Source organism: Trichechus manatus, unplaced genomic scaffold (assembly GCF_000243295.1).
Source record: "Trichechus manatus latirostris isolate Lorelei unplaced genomic scaffold, TriManLat1.0 scaffold00035, whole genome shotgun sequence".
In the NCBI taxonomy this organism is placed as follows: Eukaryota; Metazoa; Chordata; class Mammalia; order Sirenia; family Trichechidae; genus Trichechus; species Trichechus manatus.
In genome coordinates, this window is record NW_004443971.1 from 15,870,770 (window position 1) to 15,897,534 (window position 26,765).

Sequence of the window (26,765 nt, forward strand, 5' to 3'; positions counted from 1 at the left end):
GAGGTGGTGGACCCTTCGGAGGCGCCAAGAGAGGGTTCTTGAGGGAGAGTGCGGGCGCTTCTCCTGCGGACGACCGCTGCAGTGTGGATGGGTGGTCTGAGCTCCGGTCCCCCTACTCTCCCCGGAATTCCTGGTCGGCGGCGAAGAGGCCCCCAGAGAGGAAGGGCTCTGCCGGGACCAGAAAACCGGACTTCTGGGCTCCTCGGCTCAATCTTCTTCTGTTGGGTCTCGCCTAGTCGGTTGCCATTAAGAGGTACATTCCCTGTCACAACCCTCGTAGTGACCAGCTGAGGAAGAACAGAATCATGGGGATGTTTTGGTGTCGGTTGTGACTTGTTTTTCTTGTATTAATTCCAGTCCTCTTTAAAATCTGATGGCGAAACTCCCCACATAAACAAAAACCCTTACTGATTTATGTAAGTTGCAAATAGTTTTTAGTTGCAATAGAATTGCCAGATTTTTTCTTACCTTTACATTCATCTCAGAATAGTGTGTTGTTGCTGTTGTCGTTAGGTGCCGCGGAGTGGATTCCAACTCGTAGAGATCCCACGTGTACCTTTATTATACTTTTAGTTGAAAGGTTGACGGAATGCTTATAACCTGACGGAGTTTTTTGTAATGATGACTTTTATGTAGAACTTTAAAAGATTTACTTAAACATTGCCCGTTGCCGTCGAGTCGATTCTGACTCACAGCGATCCTATAGGTAGAACTGCCCCATAGGGTTTCCAAGGAGTGGCTGGTGGGTTCGAACTGCAGACCTTTTGGTTAGCAGCCTAACGCTTAACCATTGAGCCACCAGGGCCCCATTAAACCTTAACTTATTCTAATTTGTTAGGATTCCAATAACTTATGAAATAGTTTGAGCAAGTGTTATTTTACAAGTTAGAACCAGGCAAGCAAATTTAAAGATTTATTTATATCAGCATAAGGAGTTTGCTGCAGAGTAGACTAGAAGCCAGATTTCTTAGTGGTTATCACTGCTGTTCTCTTTCTTCTAAACTTTAATGCCTGATAGATATCCTTGACATATAATTACAAACACGTCTGTCTAATTTGTTATCTAACTGCTAGAGAGCAGAATGTCTACTTGTCAAATCTTGCATAGTTCTCCTAACACAAGCAATTAATGTGTATTATTGCCTGTGGCACTCATTTGTGAATAATCTGCCTTGTGACATTTCTCAATTTAATCTCCTTCAGGAAACATTCCTGTATTCAGCATACATTCCACAGGTTTTTACAGAAATGCATTGTTCCAGACTCTGACTTAGGTGCTAGGGTTTCCTTTAGGCTCTCTCCTGACTCCCAAAACTGAGACTACTTAAAAAGAGTAATCTTTGCTGACATAGCACTTTTTACATCTCATAAATCACTTGGTACATTTGGCCTGATATAAGGGTTAATCTGTGTTTTCCTTCTTGACTAAGGAAATGAGAACAGAGGTCTTCTATTTGAAATCTCCACTGACTATCAGAGGGCCTGGCATCCAATGAAAAACCAATTGCCGTTGAATTGATTCTGACTCGTGGTGACTCCATGTGTGTCAGAATAGGACTGTGCTCCATAGGGTTTTCAATGGTTGATTTTTTGGAAGGAGATTGCCAGGACTTTCTTCCAAAGTGTCTCTGGGTGGACTTGAACCGCCACCCTTTTGGTTAGCAGCTGAGTGCGTCAACCATTTGCACCACCCAGGGACACAATGAGGACTCAGTGAATTTATTTGTTGAATAATGATTGTAAGCTCTTTGAGGGAAGAGATTTGTCTGAAGCTGCTTGGAAGTGATGTTTGAGCTGGAGATTGAGTCTTGGAGACTAAAGGTGTCAGTTGAAGCCCTGAAGAAGTGGTGGTTCCACTGTTAGAGACTGTATAATGAGGTGCACATAATCTGTCGGCCATATTCATATAAAGTGGTTAAGTGGGTAGATTGAGGAAAACAGTCCTCAAAGAGACAGAGAGGACAAAAAAAAAAAAAAAAAGGAAGGGCAGAGTTTGGTGTCTATAAAGAGGTAGAGTGTTTGGAAGTGACAGTACCTTGGACCACACATGTAACAGAGCACTCAAGTAGGAGAGGGATTGAAAGTGTCATCATCACTGCTTTATTCTAATGTATTCCTCTGGGAAGTTACTTTAAAAGTGGGAGGTTCTCTGTATTTTAAAGCCTGTTTATAGTCGGTGCAATCTAATTTTTCTTCTTTTTTTAGTAGGTTAGCAGCTATTTTTAGAAACTGTTGCATAAGAAATGGCTGGAAGTCAACTAACCATCCAAAGACGAGCTTAGGTTCTTCAACAACATCGGTTTTTAAAATAACTTGCTGCCAAAATGTCAATATACAGTGCTCGTAATCGAAATGACAGTGATATCCGTGGTATTCCTTCTTCCCAAAAGAATTCCTCATTGAATGACCTCTCCCACAGTAGCCAACTTAAGCTGCATTCAAAGTCCGATATGTCAGAATGCGAAAATGATGATCCTTTATTTAGATCTGCAAGTAAGATCAAAGACATAAATAACACTTACGTTATTTCTGCCTGTAAAAACACAGGAGATCTACCCCTGACCCCTAAACCTGTAGGTAGATTGACACTTCAGAGAAGAGTTAAAAGGGACAAAGAATCATCTTTGCTTGATAGTGAGTTGGGAGACACTACTGAAAAGACAGCTGCAAAACGTCTTACGTTACAACGTCGTGCTAAAACAGAGTCTGTGGAAAAGTGCAAACCAACGCAGAAAACGGGAGGTGAAACAGAAGATAAACATGCCTCCCAGGAAACTAGTAGACATGTGAAGACTGTAAATACTGATAAAAACTCTTTTGTTGTATCTTCTGTACCTTTAGCTGAGGACTCAAAACACATTGAAATGATGACTGATGAAAAATGCAAAGAAACATTTTCAGCCCCCAGTGATGAAAATGGAAATGTTGCACTTAAATACTTAAGTCATAGAGCACCCACTGGTTCTCGGAGTCATATTGAAGCTGTTAGATCAGGACGCTTGGCAATAAAACCTACTAAGAGCAAGTTGGATATTAAAGTATCTGGAACAGAAAACTTGCATCCTAGAAGTATTGGGAAGGACATTGTGAAAAATTCAGCAAATAAATTGGGACCCTTAGAAAAAGGAAGAACACCCGTGAAATGTGTAACAGAACACAGATTAACACCAAAGTGCAGTGTGCCTCAGTTTAAGAGCCCAGTTGCATCAATACTGAAAAATCGGGTGCCCAGCCTTCAAGTTAAACAAAGACCAAAAAGTTCCCTTCTTGTAAATAAAAGTGAGAGGTCACAAGAAAGTACACTCCCTCCTGAAGAAGAAACCGCAGGTCAGAACACCTATACAGAAACAGACCCCTTAAAGGTAGAGAATAGTCAAGTGACCGTGGCAGTGCGCGTAAGGCCTTTCAGCAAGAGGTATGTACGCCTTTTAAAATCTAAGTCCAAGCAAGTGATATGGAACGCGGCTTGCCTCTGGAGTCAGTGTGCTCATGCATCTTCCAACTTGCTGGCAATATTTTTATATAGAGATAACTTTTAGATTTAGTTGTAGTATGTTGATTATTCTCAATGATTGTCTGTAAAATGAAAAAATTGAAAAACTATTTTCTAAATCACCAATTTTTTCTAGACATGTTGCTTTTCAAAAGTCTGAAGGAGTCATTTAAGTCTCTAATACAGTCTGCTTTCAGATCTGTACTCTATGGTAGGATCTTCTACCTTTCCCTTCAAAAGAGCCCTAACAGGTCACTCATTCCTCAAAGGGATCCTTCCAGATCCCTTTCCAGAACAGTGATCATCACCATCATCTCAGATAGATTATAATTATAAATGCCCTGATTTATTAGGTTTGATTCTGATGGCAAAACTCTCTCTCCAAAAAGTGATTGTGGGTGGGAGGGTGACAGATTAGGGGTAGGGCTGAAATAGATGGATGTGACAAAATGTGAATGTGGCATTTAAGTATTTTAAAATATATTAAGGGAAGACACTGAAAAACTTGACAGGGTCAGTAGTTTTAAACTTGTTGATTTGTGTCTAAGCAAGTAAGAAGAAGATACGATGACCATTGCAGTGGGAAGGAATTTCTAGTTTGAGCGTAAAGGGTCCATCTAGTTAAAGGCAAGTCATAACAGTGCTATGAGGGCTTACTAGTGAAAATGTGGGGCTAATGATAAGGGGAGAGAGCTGAGAGGGAATTGATTTGGCTCCCCAGAAAGGCCTCAAGAACCATGATAGGAAGAGAAGTAACGTAAAGAACGGAGCCGATAGGGACAAAATACAAGGTGAAGGGCCAGGAGCCTGATTCCAGACTCATGAGACAAGCCTGGAAGCAGGGCTGTGGTGGGGGGGCACTTGTCAAACATGAAGCAGGGGTTTCCAGGTTAAATTCTGATCTAAAGTAGAGCCTGGAAGAAAAGCGATATCTGGTGCCAAAGACTCTCATATTCTTTTTCTGCAGATCTAGAGTACGTGAAAGACTTCCACCCCAGTCTGAGGTAAACGAAGGATGGACAGGAAAATCCATGACTCTAGATGAGGGAGTAACTTTGTATTAATAGTGACAGCAGCTAGTAGCCAGGGGAGACTTAGGATTCAAACTTACGTTAAATGGCGTTTGCTGAAATTATAATTTATGCCATTTTTTACGTAGATTTATACCCCAAAATTTCTTTAAAATATATTTAAGACAAATGTTCAGATTTAAACTAAAGAGTGTAGGTAGATTATAGTAGGTGGGATAGGAGAAAGGATATCTCAAGAGAAAAAGAAAGAGGAAAAATTTTGTGAAAATAGGGTAGATCTTCTGTAAAAGAAATCTGGAACCCCATTTTCCCTTTGCTTGGTGGCATTGGAGCTACCGGAGATAAATTTTGCAAACTCACTATAATTATGTGTGCTGGTCTGCATTTCCACATAAAATTAAAGAATTAGTTTGCCTTCGACGAATGTTATATTAACTAGTTTTTATTTTGGGAATAATACCCGAAATAATTACTGTAACTTTATTTTTTTCTTTGTGTTTCTTTTTATAGAGAGAAGATGGAAAAAGCATCCCAGGTGGTCTTCATGAATGGAGAGGAAATAACCGTGCAGCATCCTGACATGAAACAAGTTTACAATTTTATTTATGATGTTTCGTTCTGGTCTTTTGATGAATGTCATCCTAAGTATGCTAGCCAGACAACTGTTTATGAGACACTGGCAGTACCACTCCTAGAAAGAGCCTTTGAGGGCTACAATACCTGTCTCTTTGCTTATGGTCAGACTGGATCTGGAAAATCATATACGTAAGTTTTATTGCAAATATAATTATGCAGAAATTATTAACTCTTCTGTTAGGAGAAGCAGCATGGTGTGGTAAAAAGTTTTGAAACCACATACATCTGGGCTCAAATCTCAGCTATTTTATATGTTAGCTCTGCAAACTTGGGCAAGTTACTCAACCTTTGGACTTCAGTTTATACACGGGATATAGTTTTCTTTGTAAGTATCATTGACCTTATTTTACTATTATATCTTTTGTATAAACTGAAGCCCAGTGAGGTTACATATCTTGTAAGTATTGTGAGAATTAAAAATAAGGCATCTAATAAATGGTAGCTATGATAATACTTGTCCTAGAAGGAAATACTCAGAATTTTAATGGTAGCTAATATTTATTGAATTCTTCTTATATTCTAGGCACTGTGCTAAAGGTTGGAGCCCTGGTGGCGCTGTGGTTAAGAGCTCAGTTGCTAACCAAAAGGCTGGCAGTTTGAATCCACCAGCTGCTCCCTGGAAACCCTATGGGGCAGTTTTACTCTGTCTTATAGGGTTCCTATGAGTCAGAATCAACTCGACAGCAATGATTTGGTACTGGTGCTAAAGGTTTCACTTGTACTCTGTCACAGCAACCGTCTGAATTAGACACTTCTATTGTTCCCATTTTACAGAAGAGAAAATTGAGGCTTAGTGAGGTTAAGTATCTTGTCCAAGGTTGATCAGTGGTAAAATCAAGATATGAACTGAGGCAGATTTGGCTTCAGAGCCCAAGTTCTCAGCTATTAACTATGAGATTTAATTAGCTTGCCTCCGTGCTCATTTCCTCAGAAAGGATTTAAAAGAAAAACATGCACAACTAACTAGTTTTATTTTCTCCTTATTCATAATGTATTTTCCAGGATGATGGGATTTAGTGAAGAACCAGGAATAATTCCAAGATTTTGTGAAGATCTTTTTGCTCAAGTAGCTAAAAAGCAAACCCAAGAGGTATGTTCTCAGAGTACGTGCAAGCCTGCATATTAGACTAGAAAGCAATCAAATTAAGTTAAAACCAGGGTTATGGTCACTAAAGAAACTAAGGAAATACTTAATGGAAGATGCAATTCTAATATCTAGGTCACCTTTGCAACAGTGGTATGGAAGGGAAGGGTGGGGATTCTGAATTTAGAATCAATTCTTGCTGGTGTACAGTGATAGAGGGGGTCATGTCTTCTGTCTTCTCTACCTTTTTCTGCTTTATACCTTTTGTGTATGTGTAAACCTGTTGCTGAAGAGTCGATTCTGACTCACAGTGACCCTATAGGACAGAGTAGAACTGCCCCATAGGGTTTCCAGGGAGCGGCTGGTGGATTTGAACTGCCGACCTTTTGGTTAGCAGCCGAACTGTGTATGGCTCACAGTGTGGTAGTACTGGTATACGTGCCTTTGTAGTTAAGCAAGTGTACAGACTTAATGAAGGACAACAGGCATAAACTTTTGCACAATATGAAGCAGAAAGAGAATAGTGAAGTTGGAATTTGAACCCAGCTTTGACTTCAAAGGCTGTGCTCTTTCTACTGCACCATACCTGAAAGGCCTGTGCTTGCTCCCCTTGTCACTTATTCATTCATTCATTCATACATTAGCAAATATTTACTGAGCACTTACTGTTTGCCAGACAATCTGTTTCTTCCCAAATTTGCTTGATCATAAGAATCACTAGGATGTGGCAGGGCCAGTTGTGTGTGTGTGTGTGTGTGTGTGTGTGTGTGTGTGTCTGTGTGTGTTGTTAAAAATCTCTTCTGGAGATTCTGATTCAGTTGGTCTGGGGTAGAGCCTGGGAATTTATAATTGTCTTACTTTCTCCCTAATAAGTCTTCTGATAAAGAAAGTTGGGAAAAGATTGTGCTAGATTTTGGGATGTAGAGTTAAAAACCCAGTTCCTGTAGTCAGGAAGCTGGTGGTGTAATGGGAGAGGCAGGTCCGTAAACAGCCAATCACAATCAATGAAACACTAAGTAAAGTAAATGCTATGGCAGAGTAAGAACAGGGTGCTGTGAGAACACGTAAGACTCTTGTTGTTAGGTGCCATCGAGCTGGTTCCAACTCATAGTGACCCATGTACAAGAGAACAAAACACTGCCCGGTCCTGCGCCATCTCACAGTCATTGTTATTCTTGAGCCCATTGTTGCAGCCACTGTGTCAATCCATCTAGTTGAGGGTCTTCCTCTTTTTCTCTGACCCTCTACTTTACCAAGCATGATGTCCTCCAGGGACTGATCCCTCCTGATAACATGTCCAAAGTATGTGAGACGAAGTGTCACCATGCTTGCTTCTAAGGAGCCTTCTGGCTATACTTCTTCCAAGACAGATTTGTTCATTCTTTTGGCAGTCCACGGTATAGTCAATATCCTTCACCAACATTGTAATTCAAAGGCGTCCATTCTTCGGTCTTCCTTATTCATTGTCCAGCTTTCATTTGCATATGAGGTGATTGGAAACATCATGGCTTGGGTCAGCAGCACCTTAGTCCTCAAGGTGACATCTTCACTTTTTAACACTTTAAAGAGATCTTTTGCAGCAGATTTGCCCAATGCAATGCATTGTTTGATTTATTGACTGCTACTTCCACGGGTGTTGATTGTGGATCCAAGTAGAATGAAATCCTCGACAACTTCAATATTTTCTCCGTTTATCATGATCTTGCTTATTGGTCTAGTTGTGAGGATTTTTGTTTTCTTTATGTTGAGGTGTGATCCATACTGAAGGCTGTAGTCTTTGATCTTCATCAGTAAGTGCTTCAAGTCCTCTTCACTTTCAGCAAGCAAGGTTGTATTGTCTCCATAACGCAGGTTGTTAATGAGTCTTCCTCCAATCCTGATGCTGCGTTCTTCTTCATATAATCCAGCTTCTTGGATAATTTGCTCAGCACAGAGAATGAATAAGTATGGTGAGAGGATACAACCCTGACGCATACCTTTCCTGACTTTAAACCATGCAGTGTCCCCTTGTTCTGTTCAAACGACTGCCTCTTGGTCTATGTACAGTTTCCTCGAGCACAATTAAGTGTTCTGGAATTCCTATTCTTCGCAATGTTATCGGTAATTTGTTATGATGCACACAGTCGAATGCCTTTGCTTAGTCAATAAAGCATAGGTAGACATCTTTCTGGTATTCTCTGCTTTCAGCCAGGATCCATCTGACATCAGCAATGATATCTCTCATTCCACGTTCTCTTCTGAATCTGGCTTGAATTTCTGGCTGTTCTCTGTCAATGTAGTGCGACAGCCACTTTTGAATGATTTTCAGCAAAATTTTACTTGCATGTGATATTAATTATATTGTTCAATAATTTCCACATTTGGTTGGATCACCTTTCTTTGAAATAGGCATAAATATGGATCTTTTCCAGTTGGTTGGCCAGGTAGCTGTCTTCCAAATTTCTTGGCAGAGACAAGTGAACACCTCTAGTGCTTCATCTGTTTGTTGAAACATCTCAGTTGGTATTCCGTCAATTCCTGGAGCACTGTTTTTTGCCAATGCCTTCAATGCAGCTTGTACCTCTTCCTTCAGTACCATCGGTTCCTGATCATATGCTGCCTCCTGAAATGGTTGAACATCGACCAATTCTTTTTGGTGTAGTAACTCTGTGTATTCCTTCCATCTTTTGATGCTTCCTGCATCATTTAATTAATTTTTCCTGTGGAATCCTTCACTATTGCAACTCGAGGCTTAAATTTTTTCTTCAGTTCTTTCAGCTCGAGAAATGCCAAGCGTGTTCTTCCTTTTTGGTTTTCTAACTCCAGGTCTTTGCACATGTCATTATAATACTTTACTTTGTCTTTTCGCTCTGCCCCTTGAAATCTTCTGTTCAGCTTTTACTTCATCATTTCTTCCATTTGCTTTAGCTGCTTGACATTCAAGAGCAAGTTTCAGAGTCTCTTCTGACATCCATCTTGATCTTTCTTTCCTGTATTTTTAAAGACTTCTTGCTTTCTTCATGTATGATGTCCTTTATGTCATTCCACAACTCGTCTGATCTTCAGTCATTAGTGTTCAACGCCTCAAATCTATTCTTGAGATGTTTTCTAAATTCTGGTGGAATATGCACAAAGTCATACTTTGGCTCTTGTGGACTTGTTCTAATTTTCTTCAGTTTCAAGTTGAACTTGCATATAAGCAATTGCTGGCCTTGTTCTGACGGATGATATTGAGCTTTTCCATTGTCTGTTTCCACACATGTAGTCGATTTGATTCCTGAGTATTCCATTCAGCGAGGTCCATGTGTGTATTCGCTATTTATGTTGTTGAAAAAAGATATTTGCAATGAAGAAGTTGTTGATCTTGCAAAATTCTATTATGCAATCTCTGACATCGTTTCTATCACCAAGGCTATATTTTCCAGCTATAGATCCTTCTTTTCTGTTTACAACTTTTGCATTCCAATCACTGGTAATTATCAGTGCATCCTAATTGCATGTTCGATCAATTTCAGACTGCAGAAGTTGGTAAAAATATTCAATTTCTTCACCTTTGACCTTAATGGTTGGTGTGTAAATATGAATAATAGTCTATTAACTGGTCTTCCTTGTAGGCTTATGGATATTATCCTATCACTGAGAATGTCGTACTTCAGTATAGATCTTGAAATGTTCTTTTTGACAATGAATGCAACACCATTCCTCTTCAAGTTGCCATCCCCGGCATAGTAGAGTAATATGATTATCTGATTCAAAATGGCCAATTGCAGTCCGTTTCAGCTCACTGATGCCTAGGATATCAATGTTTATGCGTTCCATTTCATTTTTGATGATTTCCAATTTTCCTAGATTCATACTTTGTACATTGCACGTTCTGATTATTAATGGATGTTTGCAGCTGTTTCTTCTCATTTTGAGTCATGCCACATTAGTAGGTGAAGGCCCTGAAAGCTTGACTCCATCCACGTCATTAAGGTCAATCTGCTTTGAGGAGGCAGTTCTTCTCCAGTCGTATTTTGAGTACCTTCCAACCTGAGGGGCTAATCTTCCGTCATTATATCAGACAGTGTTCCACTGCTATTCATAAGGTTTTCACTAGCTAATTCTTTTCAGAAGTAGACTGCCAGGTCCTTCTTCCTAGTCTGTCTTAGTCTGGAAGCTCAGCTGAAACATGTCTACTGTGGGTGACCCTGCTTGTGTTTGAATACCGTTGGCATAGCTTCCAGCATCACAGCAACATGCCAACCCCCAGAGTGTGACAAACCGACAGACAGATGTAAGACTAGAGGAAGACAAAGCTAGAGGCAGGAGTAACTGAGTTTATTTTTGAAGTACACATAGTTACAAGCCAAGTGAAGAAGAGGGAGAATATTTTAAGCAGAGGGCAACATGTGCAAAGATTTGAAAGCAAGAAAGCAGGGAACCTTTGGGAATCTACAAAGTATTTTCTTTGTTTTGAGTATGGAGTTTGAGATGAAACAGAGAGACAGGCAGAACTGAACTCATGAAGGACTTTTTGAACCATGCTCCCGGGAATCTGGAAGGATATGGAAGAATTTTAAGCAGGGAAGTAATTTGACCATGTCTGCTGTTTAAGAAAAGATTACTCTGGCTGCAGTGTGGAGAATGGATTGAAGGGAAGCTGGACTGGATGCAGAGGCCAGGAGTGGGGCTTGTACACTGGATAAGACATGATGAGCTAAACTAAGGTGGTGACAGTAGGGGTGGACCAGGGGGCACACATTTGAGAGATCTTAATACATAGAACTGATAAGATTTGATGGCTATTGGAAACGGAGGGTGAGGGAGGAAGGAATCAATGTGTCTCGTTGGAGAACCAGAATGGACATTGATGTCATTCATTGAGAGTATAAGAGGAAGAGCAAAGTGGAGCAGATGATGAATTCTGTCCACCTCTGTGGATACACTGCCCCTCCTCTGCATATTTTCCCTCCTCCCCCAAGGTCCCACCTTTAGTACTTAAATTGAAAATAGAAGGAAAAGGGGGACCAATAGATTAGGGGAAAATTTGGTGGCTTGGAAAGTACAGCATGAAATATCCAAGGATAATGGGAATAAGGGAGTGAGAAAGTTGTGGGCTTATGGGCCAGGGTACGCTATTAGGTGTTTAAGATTTTAGAGGGGGAGTAGTTTGAAGGTAATGAAAACCAGATAATGAAGTGTAGTAGAGGCAGAGGTTTTGGAGTGAAATTAAACTGGGAGGCCCAGATTTTGCATGGAATGACTGTATCACTAAGAGGAATAAAGTGTAATGGTTAAGAGCATGGACTTTGGAGATAGATCATTTGAGTTTGAATCTAAGCACCATCACATTACTGGAAGTATGACCTTGAACAATTTACTTAACCTCTCTGTGCTTCAGTGTTCTCACCTGAAAACAGGGATGATGATGATGATGGTGACATACTTCTTATAGGTTTGTTGTGAGCATTAAATGAATTGATCTATATAACAGGTTTTGAATATTGCCTGGTACATAGTGAGCTCAGTGTAAGTGATTGCTGTTATATCAACTTTGGAATAGGATTTCAGAATAATAGAGGGTGGTCATATGTGAATGGGGGGAATAGAAACAACGTGATGGAAGGAGCCTCAAAGGAGAAGAAAAAGCATGGTCCTCTACAGTGTGGCTCCACCTACCTTTCTCAACTCATCTCCCACTACATTTTCATCTCTAAGTCCTTCTGGAGCCCCCACGATATATCCATTACCCATTGCTGCCAAGTTGATTCTGACTCATGGGACAGAGTAGAATTGCCTCATAGGGTTTCCAAGGCCGTAATCTTTACGGAAGCAGACTGCTACAACTTTCTTTTATGGAGTGGCTCGTGGGTTCGAACAACTGACCTTTTGATTAGCAGCCAAGCAGTTAACCAGTGTGCCACCAGGGCCCCTTCCTGACATAATACGGTGGATTATATATAATAAACACACATGCTTGTTGAATTCTGAGCCTCCGTACCAATATCAGTAGCATTTGTAAATGACCTTATACTTAGTTGGTGTTCCCTGGTCTGAAAGTGCTTTTTTCTCTCCCATGACACCAACTATATTCTGCCTTGTCTCACTCATGTACTGTATGTATCTCTGATTAGATTGTGAGTTCTTTGAGAATAAAGACTATGTCTGGGTCATATCAGATTCTTTACAGCAGCTAGAAGAGTGCTTTGTACCTAGTGAGGCCCAGTAAATATTTGGTGAGTTGAAATTTTTGAATTAAATTTTTGAAACTTCCTTGAAGCTTACGTTTCTGTTAATATTGGATGCTTGCTGGCCCACTTCGGAGCCCGCAGATGAAACTTATTTCTCTAATAAAGAAATCTTGCCTTGTCAAAAACGCTAGTGGAAGGAAATTTTTCTTTTTGTGGCCTTTACACCTTGTCTTTCTGAGTCAAAAGGAGGGGAAGCTCAGCCCCACTTGGTCTGATGATTGCTTTCTGCCCCAATCAGGAAGAATTGTTGATTTAAGGTTCCATCCTATCGGATGAAATGCCAACATACTGGGTCTCTTTCCTGCCCTGGGCATATTCATGTTCAATTACTGCTGTCCTCCTCTTGCAAAGAATGCCTTACCCGCTCTATCTGGTCCAACCCACTCCATCTCTCATACCTCATATCCTGTTTTCTTCTTCCCCAGCCTCTCTGGCCACCCTAATTTCTCCCCTCTCTGATTAGTCATTTTATTTATAGTCATTGTCTGTCATTTTGCTTCTTAATTTTTTATTGCTCTTGTATTTTCTTTTTGGAAGGGTATGTTGTATTTCTCTGAGATGGTAGTAACCTCATGGGAAGGAACCTTGTCTTACACTTCTTTAAAAACAAAAAAAACCATTGCCGTCAAGTCGATTCCAACACGTAGCGACCCTATAGGACAGAATAGAACTGCCCCATAGGGTTTCCAAGGAGTGGCTGGTGGATTAAAACTGCCAGCGTTTTGGGTAGTAGCCAAGCCCGCAGGGCTCCTACATTTCTTTTTATTCTTCTAACTGTAACCTAAAGACATACACATAGTAGGTAGATATTTAAGAAATGCTTATTAGATTGAAATGAACCTTACCTAGAGGTTAATAAGAAGAAATGCAAGGGCTTTTAAAATAAATTGTATACTGTGTTTCTATTCCTACTAGGTCAGCTATCACCTTGAAATGAGCTTCTTTGAAGTATATAATGAAAAAATTCATGACCTCCTGGTTTGTAAAGGTGATAATGGGCAGAGGAAGCAACCGGTAAGATTAAAACAATTTATTTTTTGTCTTTGATTTCTGTTTTTATAAATGCATGGAATTAGATGAGGTTTCAAGATAATATGGCTTAAATTTTTACTAAATGCTATTTTATCATAGCAAATGCTTGCAATTAATAGTCTAACTTCTTTGTTATTTAGTAAATAGGCTGAACATCATTAGTGGAAATTAGTTATTTAAATACCTCTTTTTATTTTAATCAAGTATTGTGTAAAAGATAAACTGTTTGTTACAAGACTGAGTTAGACCACTTAAATCAAACATCTAAACCTAATAGTCTGAAAAAAGCCAAAAAAGAAGTAAAAGTTTTTAAAATCTTTTTTTTATTGTGGAATATGTATTTCACTGGATTATTTAGCACATTGATATTTTATAGAGAATTGTTTTTGTGAAATTTCACAAATACAGAGGCTTTTTTCTTTTTTTTTAAACTGCTACTTGAATTAAAAATGTTTAATTTTGAAAAGAACCTTGGAATACAAAAATCTAAAATCTAAAGAGGTCAGTTGACCTGCCCAAGGTCATGCAGCTTACTCTTGGCAAAATCAAGGAACTTCAAAAATAAAACTTGGCATTTTCTTCTGTGTGTTTCTGAATTTCTGGTCATGCACAAAGTTTAAAATTTGTAATGTAAAAATGAAGAAAAGGTTAAATGCCTGAAATTTAGTGAACATGTTTAGAGAGCTACTTAAAAACGTATAAATAATAGCTACTGCAGGATTTAACTTAAGAGTGAAAACACTGTAAGTCATCTGATGCTATACTATACTGTTGCATATTGTGCAAATTTGTGGTGTTGAGGCAGTTTCTCAGTGCCTTATGGATTTGTTTTTGTGAGAACCTTTATATTTATTTCCGGACATAAGAAAGATGGATCTCTTTACTTTAAACTCAAAATATAGAGTAATAATCATTTAAAGTTATGTTTATTGTGAAATATTTGTCATATACTTAATGGTGCTAATGTTTGCTTCTGCTAGCTGAGAGTGAGGGAGCATCCTATTTCTGGACCCTATGTGGAAGCGCTCTCAACGTAAGTGTTTGGCTCCACAAGAGCAAGGAGGAGAAAACAAGTGAATGGAGGGAATGTTGTTCTCCCATAATCCTTATTTTATTCTCATTTGCCTCCCCAGCTTTGAAACCCTGGATAACTATTTAGCCTTCTACCCTTACTATTATTCAATTAAATCTTCTCTCTCTCTCTAAATAGAGTGTTAGCTCTTTGTTTTCATATTTGTATTTTTCACAGCATCTATAAAGTGCCTGGCATAGAGTAGTAATTACACTGAGTATGAAATAAGTATTTGATTTTTCTTCCCTTCACCTTCTTTGCTCCCCATTAAGTTAAACCTTCTCTCTCAGTGTGCTTTGTATACCGATTACTTTAAGGTGGAGAGAGGAGAAGGTGCTAAGATGAGCTCAGAGTTGTTTGATATGTGTTAAGAGTCGTTTGTCTTTCAACACTCCGAGTGCTTTTCTTGAAAGAAAAAGTGATTAGGTATGAGTTCAGCTCCATTTATTAAACCCAGGATTATGTTGAGACCCAAACGTGTGTGTGTGCTTGTACGTGCGCACGCACACACGCACGTAAGGTAAATCTTTTGATTTCATGATTATAGACTTAATATTATAATGATAAGATGCTGAGATACTTCGTTGTATTAAGAAAAATCATACTTTTTGGTACAATTAAAACGTTGTTTTTAGAATAGGTAAATTTATAGAGACCAGAGTTTATTAGTGGTTACCAGGGGTGGGAGAGAAGAGAAAAAGAGGGTCATTGCTTAGGGACACTGAGTTTCTGTTAAGGGTGATGGATAGTGTTGATGGTTGCACAGCATGATGAACATAATGTCACTGAATTGTACAATGTGAAAGAGTTGAAATGGCAAGTGTTTTGTTATATATATTTTTACCACACACACAAAACACACATACACACACAGAAAACCATTATTTCCTTCCTTTTAAAAATGGGGTAAATGAAAGATTCTGTGAGAATTAGTATAAAGGTTATTCTTATTTTAAGAGAACAAGAGTATCGTCATCAGTAAAATCTTATTTTTTTTTTTAAATAGGAATGTTGTGAGTTCTTATTCTGATATCCAGGTAAGACTGATTATCTGTGTTTTGTCTTCTTTTCATTAGATAGAAAGGTCATAATGATAAATATTCATAAGAATATTTCTCCTTAATTGCTGTTCACATAAATAGAAGATTAATTTTGTTAATTTATCATGAACTGATTTTGTTGGTTAAACTTTAATCAAAAGAATTGCTCTTCCAAATTTAAAAAAAAAAAAAATTGACCATTATGCCAGTTTGGAGTTATAGAAATAGCCTTTTAAAGGTATTATTTTCTAACTTAGATTTCTGTGACAGAAAAGAAAAAATAGACAATGGGAATACAAATTATTAAAAGATAAACATTAATAATCTCATTTTATAAACTAATTATAAAAGTGTATATGTTACCAGATGTGCTTACTTAGCTTTGTTGTTCCATAATTTGTTCCGGTAAATTACAGTCTGCAGCTCTGACCTCCCTCGCTTCTTTGTTGTTAGAGTTGGCTAGAATTGGGAAATAAACAAAGAGCAACTGCTGCTACTGGTATGAATGATAAAAGCTCCCGATCTCATTCCGTTTTTACCCTGGTGATGACCCAGACCAAGGTATTTTTTTTTGGTGATTGTTTTCTTAGATATGATAGTAAATACATTTAAATTTCATGGTTTTCTAATTTTTTTCTTTAAATCAAAATAAAAGCACTATTATATCAATATATGAATAGAACCGGATTTTAGGAAGTATATACAATAACTGAATGACTTTCAGTATATAATGGCCGTGTGTTATTCCCATTATTTTTAAATCAATAATACCTGGTAACTGCAGAGTATTTGGAAAAACATATGACAAAGTAAAAAGATTTAAAAAAAAAAAAACAAAAAAAAACCCTGCTGTGGGTTCCACTACTCAAATAAAACCTCCCAAAACGTTTTGATATGTAATCTTTCAGTTGTTTTATAATCACACTTAAACAAATTTATAAAATCTGCAACAATTTTATGCTATTAAAATTCTTTGCAAGGATCATTTTTAAATAACTATACATATAATATTCCATTAAATATTATAATTCCTTAAGTTTTTCTCTACTGTTAGAAATTTATGTTGTTTTTAAATGTTTTGCCATTATAATGCTGGGATAAACAACACATTTGTGCGTAAAACTTTTCCTCTATTACTGTTTCCTTTATGTAACTGAGTAGTTGTGGGTTTTTATCCTTTTAAAGCCATTTCTTTTATTTTGGCATAATCCAACCACTGCTCAATGTATTCTTTTCAGTAGAATATGTGAGTATTTATGCATTATGAAATTATCACAGATTCAAGAAGGGATGCTTTTAAAAAAAAAGAATGTTTGTAGTCATAATTTTCCCTCTTGAAGGTGTCTATTGATAGCAAGTCACTGAAGAACTTAAATTATTTTAATATCATTTTGCTACAGACAGAGTTTGTGGAAGGCGAAGAGCATGATCACAGAATCACGAGCCGCATAAACCTCATAGATCTGGCGGGCAGTGAGCGCTGCTGTATGGCTCACACTGGTGGAGATCGGCTGAAGGTGAATGTGGTGCCTTTCTCATTTTGATGAAACTTATTCCTGAAGGCATTATTTTCAGGAGATTGCAAACTGAATAAACTTACTAAAAAAAGTATCTTATCTGCAGCCTATGGAATACATTGCTGTGGTTTAAAAAGGGATGCATACACTGTGGTTATGATTATTTTTCACAGAAATATTTTAGCAAATTTTGAGTCATAGGAACTTGGTAGTTTATGGAAGAAAGTACTTATTCAGAATTATACAAAGGAAGAAATACATTTGTGAAATTAATTTATTGTTGAGCAGTTATTTGAAACTTACATATGTATTTTTTTATTTTGTATGTAGGAAGGTGTGAGTATTAACAAGTCCTTGCTAACTTTGGGAAAGGTTATATCTGCACTCTCTGAACAAGCGAACCGAAAGAGAGTTTTTGTTCCTTATCGTGAATCTGTTCTTACATGGCAAGTATCTTTTGAAGTAAAATACAATGAATACTATGAGAAAAAAATAATAGACTTACTTCATATAACACTGGGTGGGTTAGAGGAGGAATATAGCCTAGTGGTTAACAGTATAGACTGGAACCAAACTGGATTTGAATCTCAGCTCTGCATCTTACAAGCTCTGTGACTTTGGGCAAATCACTTAATACTCTGAGCCTCAGTTTCCTCATCTGGAAAATGAGGATAATGTCAACACCTATCTTAGGGTTGTAACGAGGATCAAATGATTAATGTAAAACTCTTAATGTATAGGATGTGCTATATGAGCGTAAGCAACTGGTATTGTGTTTATTAGTGCCTACTGTGTGAACATATATGGTATCACCAAACATTGCTGTGTGTAAAGTGAAATTAAATGATTTTTGTTTGCTTAGTACCCACTGGTTAGCATATAGGTGCTCAATACATGTTTTAATTAATGAATATGATTTAATTTTAGATATATTACATTCAAGCTACATCTGTTTAGATTTAATTTCCAATTCTGACAAACATTTATATATAATTCTGATAAGGACTGCATCTCTATTTGACAGAAATGTGTCTTTATAATTGGTTTTTTATAATGTGGTTGCCACCTCGAAACCTATAGGGGAAAGTCAGATTTTTTTCAAGCCTTTTGAAAGTTAAGAATAGTGAAGTACATATGCTTTTTAGTCTCATACTCTCTTTTCCCTTAAAATAAGCCTTTTGCGTATAGTAGAATACAAAATTTTGGTTTCTAGTCCGTACATTATTTTTGACATTTATTGAGCGCCTGCTCCAAAAGGTTGTGGTAGCAGTGGAGATATACAGATGACCCAGACACAGTCCCTTTCCTGAAGTCGCTTGCAGTCTAGGAAGGGGAGAGGTCTCTTACTAAATATCTGATAACTAACCAAATTTTAAAATCTCTGTATAGATTATTCTTTGTGAAACAATATAAAAAATATAAGAGAAAATAGAGGGCTTATGAGATCTAAATATAGCTACAGATACCAAAAATTATTAAAATGGTATTTGAGTTAAGAGCATATTGTTTGTTTTGTACTTTCTAGATAATCACTGTTATTAGGTTTTTGTGAAGCAAAGTCTAATTATGACTTTTTTTTCCTCGAAGGCTTTTAAAAGAAAGTCTGGGTGGAAATTCAAAAACGGCAATGATTGCTACGATCAGTCCTGCTGCCAGCAATATAGATGAAACACTAAGCACGCTTAGATATGCTAACCAAGCCCGTCTGATAGTCAACATTGCCAAAGTGAATGAAGATATGAATGCTAAGTTAATCAGAGGTGACTATTTTTCTAAAAATTAAAAAATTACTTTGCAACAGCTTAGTCTCACAAATAAATTCTAGTCTTGGAAATATGCAATTTAAGAAAATCAGTTTTTTTCTATACCTACTTATAATGGATTCTAGTCATCATTCCACAGTGATGGAGGAAGGTAGGACAGTGGGAAAGAATAAGTAATATGGAAGAAAACGATCATAGTGGAGTGTGAGTAAATGGGAAACAGCAGGCATAGAAAAAAAATTTTACAGACTGAGTACAGATGTGTGTCGCAAATTAACAATAGTTGTTTATTATTATTTTTTTCTTACGTCCTTTCCTCCATTGTCATTCCATTCATCAGCTCTGTTCTTGCTTAGTCCGTCGATCCAAAGGCTGTTTGATCTAGAGTTTCTAGCATAGGCCTAAGTTTGTTTATGCTAAATACTACTTTCTATTTATGCCTTGGTAATCACCCACCTAGGGTAGACTTTACATACCTGCAAGGAATCTTGATTTACACCATGTTTTATCTTTGCTTATGTGGAACCACCATCTTTTCATACCCGTTTGTTCTCTGGCCCTTTTTTGCAGCAGAAGGTGAATGGACACTTTGGAAGTGGGATTCAGAGTAGAGTTTTCTATATCATGGTTTATCCCTTCCCTTTTAGATCCCCTCTATTTTACAAATGGAACCATTTTCATTAGAAATGACTATTTTGAATTCCAGGTTAAAAAATCTTTGATCTTTATCCAACATGTCTTACGAGTACACTTCGCCAGGGACAATCTCAGCTTGTCATAGTGTTACTAATAGTGCCCCCTTTCCCTCTCAAGAGCATCCCACTTTGGCCATCCTACTTAGGAGGGGGAAAACCCATTAATATGAGAGCACTTTTTCAGGTCAAGGCTCTATAGAGGTATATAGCTCATGTAAGTAAAGTAAAACTGATTTCTGCAAATATTCTGTTTTATTTAATAATTCAAATAAAATAGAAGATGAGAGGATTATGCCTGATATGGAAATTATTATATATCAAATGTGATTTATCACACATCTTTTTATAAATATTTAGAATTGAAAGCAGAAATTGAAAAGCTAAAAGCTGCTCAAAGAAACAATCGAAATATCGACCCTGAACGATACAGGCTCTGTCGGCAAGAAATAACATCCTTAAGAATGAAACTGCATCAGCAGGAGAAAGATATGGCAGAAATGCAAAGGTGGGGTATAGTCAACACTTTACATTTTCAATGTATTTCCTTGGAATCATAGGGCCAGTGGGGGCCTGAAGAAGACCCTGAGTCTATCTTCCTCCCTACCTTCTGTATGAATGGAGCACCCTACCCGCAGACAAACATATTTTTAAATATTTCTAGGTTGTTCCCTAATCTTTCCTGATGACCTAGCCTCCTGATTCTCAATCGTATATATTCGGATGTCTCTAACTCTGTTGTTTTATTTGTCTTTGGAAAGAGTATGGAAAGAAAAGTTTGAACAAGCTGAAAAAAGAAAACTTCAAGAAACAAAAGAGTTACAGGTATCATTTCAGCTTTCTAAATTGATTTGAAAAGAAAAGAGAAATATGCCAGTAAATATGTAAATTTAATTTCTCAAATACTTATTGTATACTGACTCTGTACAAAGGAATACCATAAAGAGAATTAATATAAAGAATTGTTAAGATCTAGATTGTGGTTGCTTTCAGTCCATAAGCTAGTTGGAAAGTTGAAATATAAATAGTTGTATTCAATTTGGCTCAACAAATATTTATTGTGTATCTGTGCTGGGCCAGGAACAAGGAAAGCCAAAGTTTATAAGATGCAGTTCTGGCTCTCAGAAAGCTCGTGATCCAGAGGGAGGTTTGTAGTTATTGTTGTTGGGTGCCATCCAGTCAATTCCAACTCACAGTGACCCCATGTGACAGAGTAGAACTTCCCTATAGGGTTTTCTTGCCTGCAACCTTTACAGAAGCAGATTGCCAGGTCTTTCTCCTGCGAAGCAGCAGAGTGGGTTCAAACTACCCCCAAGCGCTAAACTGATGCACCACCAGGGCTCCTTGAGGGAGGTTTACAGAATGTAAATAGATGCCTGAAATGTGATGTGACTTAATTAGGCTGAGCTATATGAAATTGTCGTTTTTGTAAGTAAAAAAAAAAATGCCGGCAGTTTCCTATAACTCAACCTAATGCAGTGTAAAGTATGAGATGCAGGAGAGAGGAGGGAATAATTAACTTTGAGGAGGGTGTTTATCAAGGAGGAAGGGACAACTAAGCAGTGTGATGCACACTAAGCAGCAGAGGAATACTGTGTTTGAAGGCATGGAGGCACAACATAGCTTGGAAGTCCAGAGAATTAAGATATTTTGTATGGCTGGAAATTAAAGCTGGTGGCAGAGATTAGACTGGAGAGAGATGCAGGGTTCAGACCTTGATGTGGTGAGGAACTTGGACTTAGGCGATTGGGAGCCATTGAAGGGTTTTAAATGGAAGGGGAATGACATGAGCAAACTTGTATTTTAAACAGACTCTTCTGGTCATAGAGTGAAAGATGGATTTAAGGGAGGGAAGACTAGTGATAACAGAGAGAGTTAAGAGGCTACTGTTGTGGTTAAGGCAAGAGATGATCAGCGCTTGGAGTCGGGCAGTGGCAGTGTGATTGGATAGTGGAGGAATTGGAGTCAAGAGATAGAAAGGAGGTAAGAGTAATCGACTTGGGAATGTTTCTGGATGTGGGAGTTGAGAGAAACGGAAAAGTCAAGAATGACTCCCAAGTTTCTGAACTGTGTGTATTGCCACTGTGAAATTGTCCGCTCAGCGTAGTGGGGAAGGAAGAAGCTGGATGACGGTGAGTTGAGGGATGACTGAGAGATGAAAAAAACAGAGCCACACATAGGGACTCTGAAAGTCTTAGTTGAGAATTGCAGGAGTCAGAGATGGGGGCTTTGAAGTTGAAAGAAGGGTTTGTTTGTTTTGTGTTTATTTGTTTAAAGGATGAGGGAGACTTGAACATTTTTATAGGAAACAGCTCCTTAGTGGAATGAGGTTCTAAAAGAGATTGGAGAAGATGAGTCAAGAGCAAAGGTATTGGCAGTAAAGGAAATATTTCAAATGCTAGGTAGGGAGGTCCTATAAGGATTCAGAGGAAGGGAGGAAAATTCCATAGGAATGGCCGGTCTGGCTTCATAGAAGAGGTGGATTTGAGTTGAAGCTTGGGTCAGATCTTGATACCTGGAGAAAACGAAGAGAGCACTTTAGGAAGGGAAAATTGCATGAGAGTAAAGGAGGAAAAGTTTAAGGTATACTTAGCAGAGAGGATGTGGATCAGTTTTATTGGAGCAAGCAGCTTATGTAAGGTCATAAGGTGATAAAATTGGAAATATAAGTTATGGTTAGTTTATTAAGGGCTTCATTTCCAGGCCAAGGAATTTGAGTTTTATAGGAAGCGAGAAGTCATTGAAATGTTTGACCAGGGAACTAACATTTTGAGAGTACATTTGCAGGAGAATTAATCTCGTATAGGATGTAAGATGGCTTGAAAACAGGAGAAATTGTTGGCAGGGCAATCAGGAGGGTGCTATAGTAGTTCAGACATGAGTTGATAAGGACCTGAACTAAGGTGATGGCAGTGAGGATGCAAAACAAGGAACCGATCCATTCTAAAGACATTGGCCTAATTTGGTGATGGATTGATATGTGAATGGGCTGAGGATGGTGAAGGATGAAGAATCAGTATAACTCTAGGCTTCTCAGAGTATGATTCTAACAGTTATAGGGAAGTCAGGAAGGAGAGATCCTTAGAAGGAGGGAGAGATTCTAAGGAACGTTTAATTTATTGAGACTTCACATAGAATGATTTAAATTTTTAACTTAGACCATATATTTTAGGTGAGTTTATAAATTTTGTGTTTATGGTTAAATTTAATTTTTTTCTGACTTTCACTAGAAAGCAGGAATTACCTTTCAAATGGACAACCACTTGCCAAACCTTGTCAATCTCAACGAAGATCCTCAGCTATCGGAGATGTTGCTATATATGATAAAAGAAGGAAAAACTACAGTTGGAAAGTATAAACCAAACTCAAGCCGTGATATTCAGTTATCTGGGGTGCTGATTGCTGATGATCATTGGTAGGTTAATCTTCTTAAATAAGGCATCTGTTCCTTTTTCCATATCTTTCATATCTTGTTAATATGTGGTTACCTTCACATGAGGCATTAGTTTATAATGATTCTTTTATATAATTCTTCAAACTCATCTTGTAGCCAGGAAAAACAGGCATACTCAGTGTTTGTAAGCATTGTAGGTCAGTTACTCTCAATGTCAAATATTATGCTGTCTATTTTTGTCTTGGAGCCCTGGTGGCACAGTGGTTAAGAGCTCAGCTGCTAACCAAAAGGTCAGCAGTTTGAATTCACCAGCTGCTCCTTGGAAACCCTATGGGGCATTTCTACTCTGTCTTATGGGGTTCCTGTGAGTCAGAATCAACTCGATGGCAATGGGTATATATTTTTGTCTTGGTGTATTTGATCTGTTTTTGGGACACACTGTCTTTTTTTTAGAAGTATAATCTTGTAAATGAAAGAAAACTTCTAGCCATCTCAATGACAGAATTTTTGGTTGGATTGCCAATTTTAAAGTTTTGTTTCATATGACCTTTACATGAATAGAATGATACTGTATGTGTTGTTGGGGCTGTAGTGTATATAAACTGTTTTGGCTCTTCATTGTTTTCAAGATTTATCCATGTTGATGTTCTTTCATTTTCATGGCTATGAATCATTCCGTTCCAGTATATGAATTTATCTGTTATATTATTATAATTTATTTATTTTGCTGATAGACATTTGGGTTGTTTCTAATTTTTTTGCTACCACAATATTTCTTTTTGTATTTGTATACATGTCTCCTGGTACAAATGTGAAGAGTTTCTCTAGGGAGATTGTCCCAGTTGCTAGGCTGAGATAATGACCTTATGAGCTCTCAGGGCACCTGGTAGGAACTTGGGAGGCCTGAGCTGCAAGACCAGTCAGCTCTAACTATGAGCAGCCTCTCTGTTTATCCCAATGTGCTGTATAAATATTATAATTTTCTAAGTATGTATAATAATAATTTAAAAAGTTTATGAAGCACTTAAAGTATATGTTTAGGAGTAAAGTTGTTTGATTGTGGGATATGTGCATCTTCAACTTTATTAGGTAATTTTAAATTGTTTTCCAAAATGATTATCAGTTTCTACTCCCATTGGCAGAGGACAGCCATTGCCCCACATCCTTGTCAACACTTGGTACTGTTAGACTTTAATTTATGCCAATCTGGTGGATGTGAATTGGTATCTCATTGTGGATTCGTTTTGCATTTATTTCATTAATAAAGAGGTTGGTCATCTTTTCATATATTCATTGGCCTTTTTGTTTGCTCATCTGTGACTTGCCAGTTCATGTCTTTTATCCATTTTTCAGTTGGCTTGTTTTTTTCTTAATAATTTGTAGGAATTCTTTATATATTCTGTTGGCCAAACCTTTATGGGTTTTATGTGTTGCAGGTATCTCTTAATGAGTGTATGATTCGCCTTTTCCCTCTCTTATGGTGCCTTTTGGTGGATGGAAGTTCTTAATTTTATTGTAGTACATGTTATCAGTTTTGTCCTTTATGGTTGTCAGTTTTTGTATCTTGTTTAAGAAATCTTTTCTACATTGAGATCATAGAGATATTCTTCTAAAGTTTCTTATAGATGTTTTGAAGTTTTGTTCTCACATTTAAGTTCTTAAGTTGTCTGGAATTTTTTATTGGATAAGTAGTTGGGATCTAGATACATTTGTTTTCCATGTAATAGCTAGTTGTCCCGGTATCATACATTAAATACCAAAAAAACCAAACCAAACCCGTTGCCATTGAGTCAATTCTGACTCATAGCGACACATAGTATATTGCTTTTTTTTTGTGATCTGTAGTGCTCATACAACAAATTTCCAAAAATTTGAGAGTCTGTTTCTTCTCTCTGATACCCCATAGTCTTAGTTACTTTAGCTTTATAATAAATCTTTATATCTGGTAGAGAAAATCCCCTTGTTCTTCAGATCCTTTTGCTCTTCTATTAATTGTTTTCTATAACAGAAATACAGTATTACGTCCATCAGTGTCAAAGATAAAGAACAAGCTCTGAAAGAGTTAAGAGTCTAGTAGGGGATGAGGAAGCCCCCACTTGCTTCTCCCTCTGTTCGTTCCTGTTTAGTGCACTCATCAATCTTTGTCTTATTCCCTGGAGTGTAAACTCCTTGAGAGCTGGTTTCATGTCTATCTTCACTGTTGATACATATCTGGCATGTGAGGGTACAAGGAATATAGGAACCTTCGTACCCATCACTGTATATTGTGTTAGATGAGTACTGCATACTTAGTGCTTAAAAGTAAAGAGAAGGAAGAGTCCACTTCCAGCTGAGACCTAAAGAAAATCTTCTTAGAGCTCTAGTGTTTCAGTTGGGTTGAAGGATGATGGAGATAAGGGAAAGGATGGCCTATGTTGAAGGAATGACTCCAACAAAGGAGGAAAGCTAATTCATGATACTGAATTGTTTGACTGAGTGTGAGATAGGGTTCTTCTGGTAAAATAATGGCAAATAAGGGAGATTGGTGGTTGGAGTCAGATTGTGGAGGTTCCAGAATGGTAGACCAAGGAATTTTGATGGGAGAGTAGATAGAACTAGGAAAGGAAAGGGGTTGGAGCAAGAAGATGTTGCTTAAACCTTTACCTGGTTAGGACACTCGACTGGTGGGAGGGAATAACTGCCTGAGGGTGAATTATTCTTTTCTCTAAATGATTTAGTTGAACTATTAGTCTTGAATTACAGATCTTGGAACCTAATTATAGAGTTTTTTGGTTGGGACTCAGCTTTTGCTTCAGTTTTCTCTTTCTCTCTATCCAGTTTACCCGAAGAGGAATTGGACTTTGGAGTTTCTTTGCTGTTCTCTGGATATAAAGACTGAAAGGAACATGTAGCATTTATAGATGATTTTCTGGTCAGGGTCCAGTTGAATTAAATGACTAAGGAGTAAGATTTTTCATGAGAGGAAAAAAAATAAAAACACTTAAAACTGCCCCATTCATGGGTAACCACTGTTAATATTTTAATAAGCTTTTCCCCTGAAGTTTTTTCTATGAATTTTTTTTTTCATTTTGGGGAGAAGGGGTTGGTATATTCTTAAAAATGGTTATAATCAAAATACATTCAATAGAATTGCTTCAAATATAGCTTAGAGGGGCCAGGCTTTATTTTTCCCCAAAACATCAAAATCTAGTTGGAGCGAAATAAAAGAATTTTAAATTATTGGTGTAACAAACTGACATGAACTTTAATACCAAAAGAATAACCCAAGCAGGATTATCCTGCATTGCCTCTTTCATATTTTTAACATGTGCTGTAATTGTAACAATGTGCCTCTTATCTTTACAGTGCTATCGAAAATTTTGATGGGACAGTGAGTATTATCCCAGTTGGGGAAGCAAAGACTTATGTAAATGGAAGACATATTTTGGAAGCCACAGTGTTACATCATGTAAGTTGACTAATGCTAAAATATAAGAAATTGTTTGACCTTGAGCAAAAAAACCCATAGGGTTTTTATGGAGCACCTGGTGAATTCGAACTGCTGACCTTTTGGTTAGCAGCTGAACTCTTAACCACTACACCACCAGGGTTTCCAGATAATTGTTTAATAGTGCCCAAATTAGGACAGTTTTGAGAGAATTATTAATAATTACATCAGAAGAACAATCATAAACCAGACTGTCATAGGCAAACTGAGACATATGGTGTTTGTATATATACATATATAGATATATGGAGCCCTGGTGGTATAGTGGTTAAGAGCTCAGGCTGATAACCAAAAGGTTGGCGGTTCAGATCC

At 37.6% G+C, this 26,765-nt stretch overlaps 1 protein-coding gene across 1 annotated transcript in view; it reads left to right on the forward strand.

Moving 5' to 3' along the window:
• Positions 1-214: 214 nt before the first annotated feature.
• KIF14 (kinesin family member 14) overlaps positions 215-26,765 on the forward strand; it is an 83,022-nt gene continuing 56,471 nt past the window's right edge. The window contains exons 1-15 of the mRNA XM_004375316.3: positions 215-253; positions 2,209-3,415; positions 5,035-5,289; positions 6,163-6,250; positions 13,372-13,470; positions 14,469-14,521; positions 15,567-15,597; positions 16,054-16,161; positions 17,001-17,117; positions 17,448-17,563; positions 18,705-18,877; positions 19,933-20,080; positions 20,334-20,397; positions 22,803-22,987; positions 26,312-26,414. Of these exons, the coding sequence (XP_004375373.1) occupies positions 2,325-3,415; positions 5,035-5,289; positions 6,163-6,250; positions 13,372-13,470; positions 14,469-14,521; positions 15,567-15,597; positions 16,054-16,161; positions 17,001-17,117; positions 17,448-17,563; positions 18,705-18,877; positions 19,933-20,080; positions 20,334-20,397; positions 22,803-22,987; positions 26,312-26,414 (2,631 nt within the window). The 5' untranslated portion in view covers positions 215-253; positions 2,209-2,324. The remainder of the gene's footprint in view (positions 254-2,208; positions 3,416-5,034; positions 5,290-6,162; positions 6,251-13,371; positions 13,471-14,468; positions 14,522-15,566; positions 15,598-16,053; positions 16,162-17,000; positions 17,118-17,447; positions 17,564-18,704; positions 18,878-19,932; positions 20,081-20,333; positions 20,398-22,802; positions 22,988-26,311; positions 26,415-26,765) is intronic.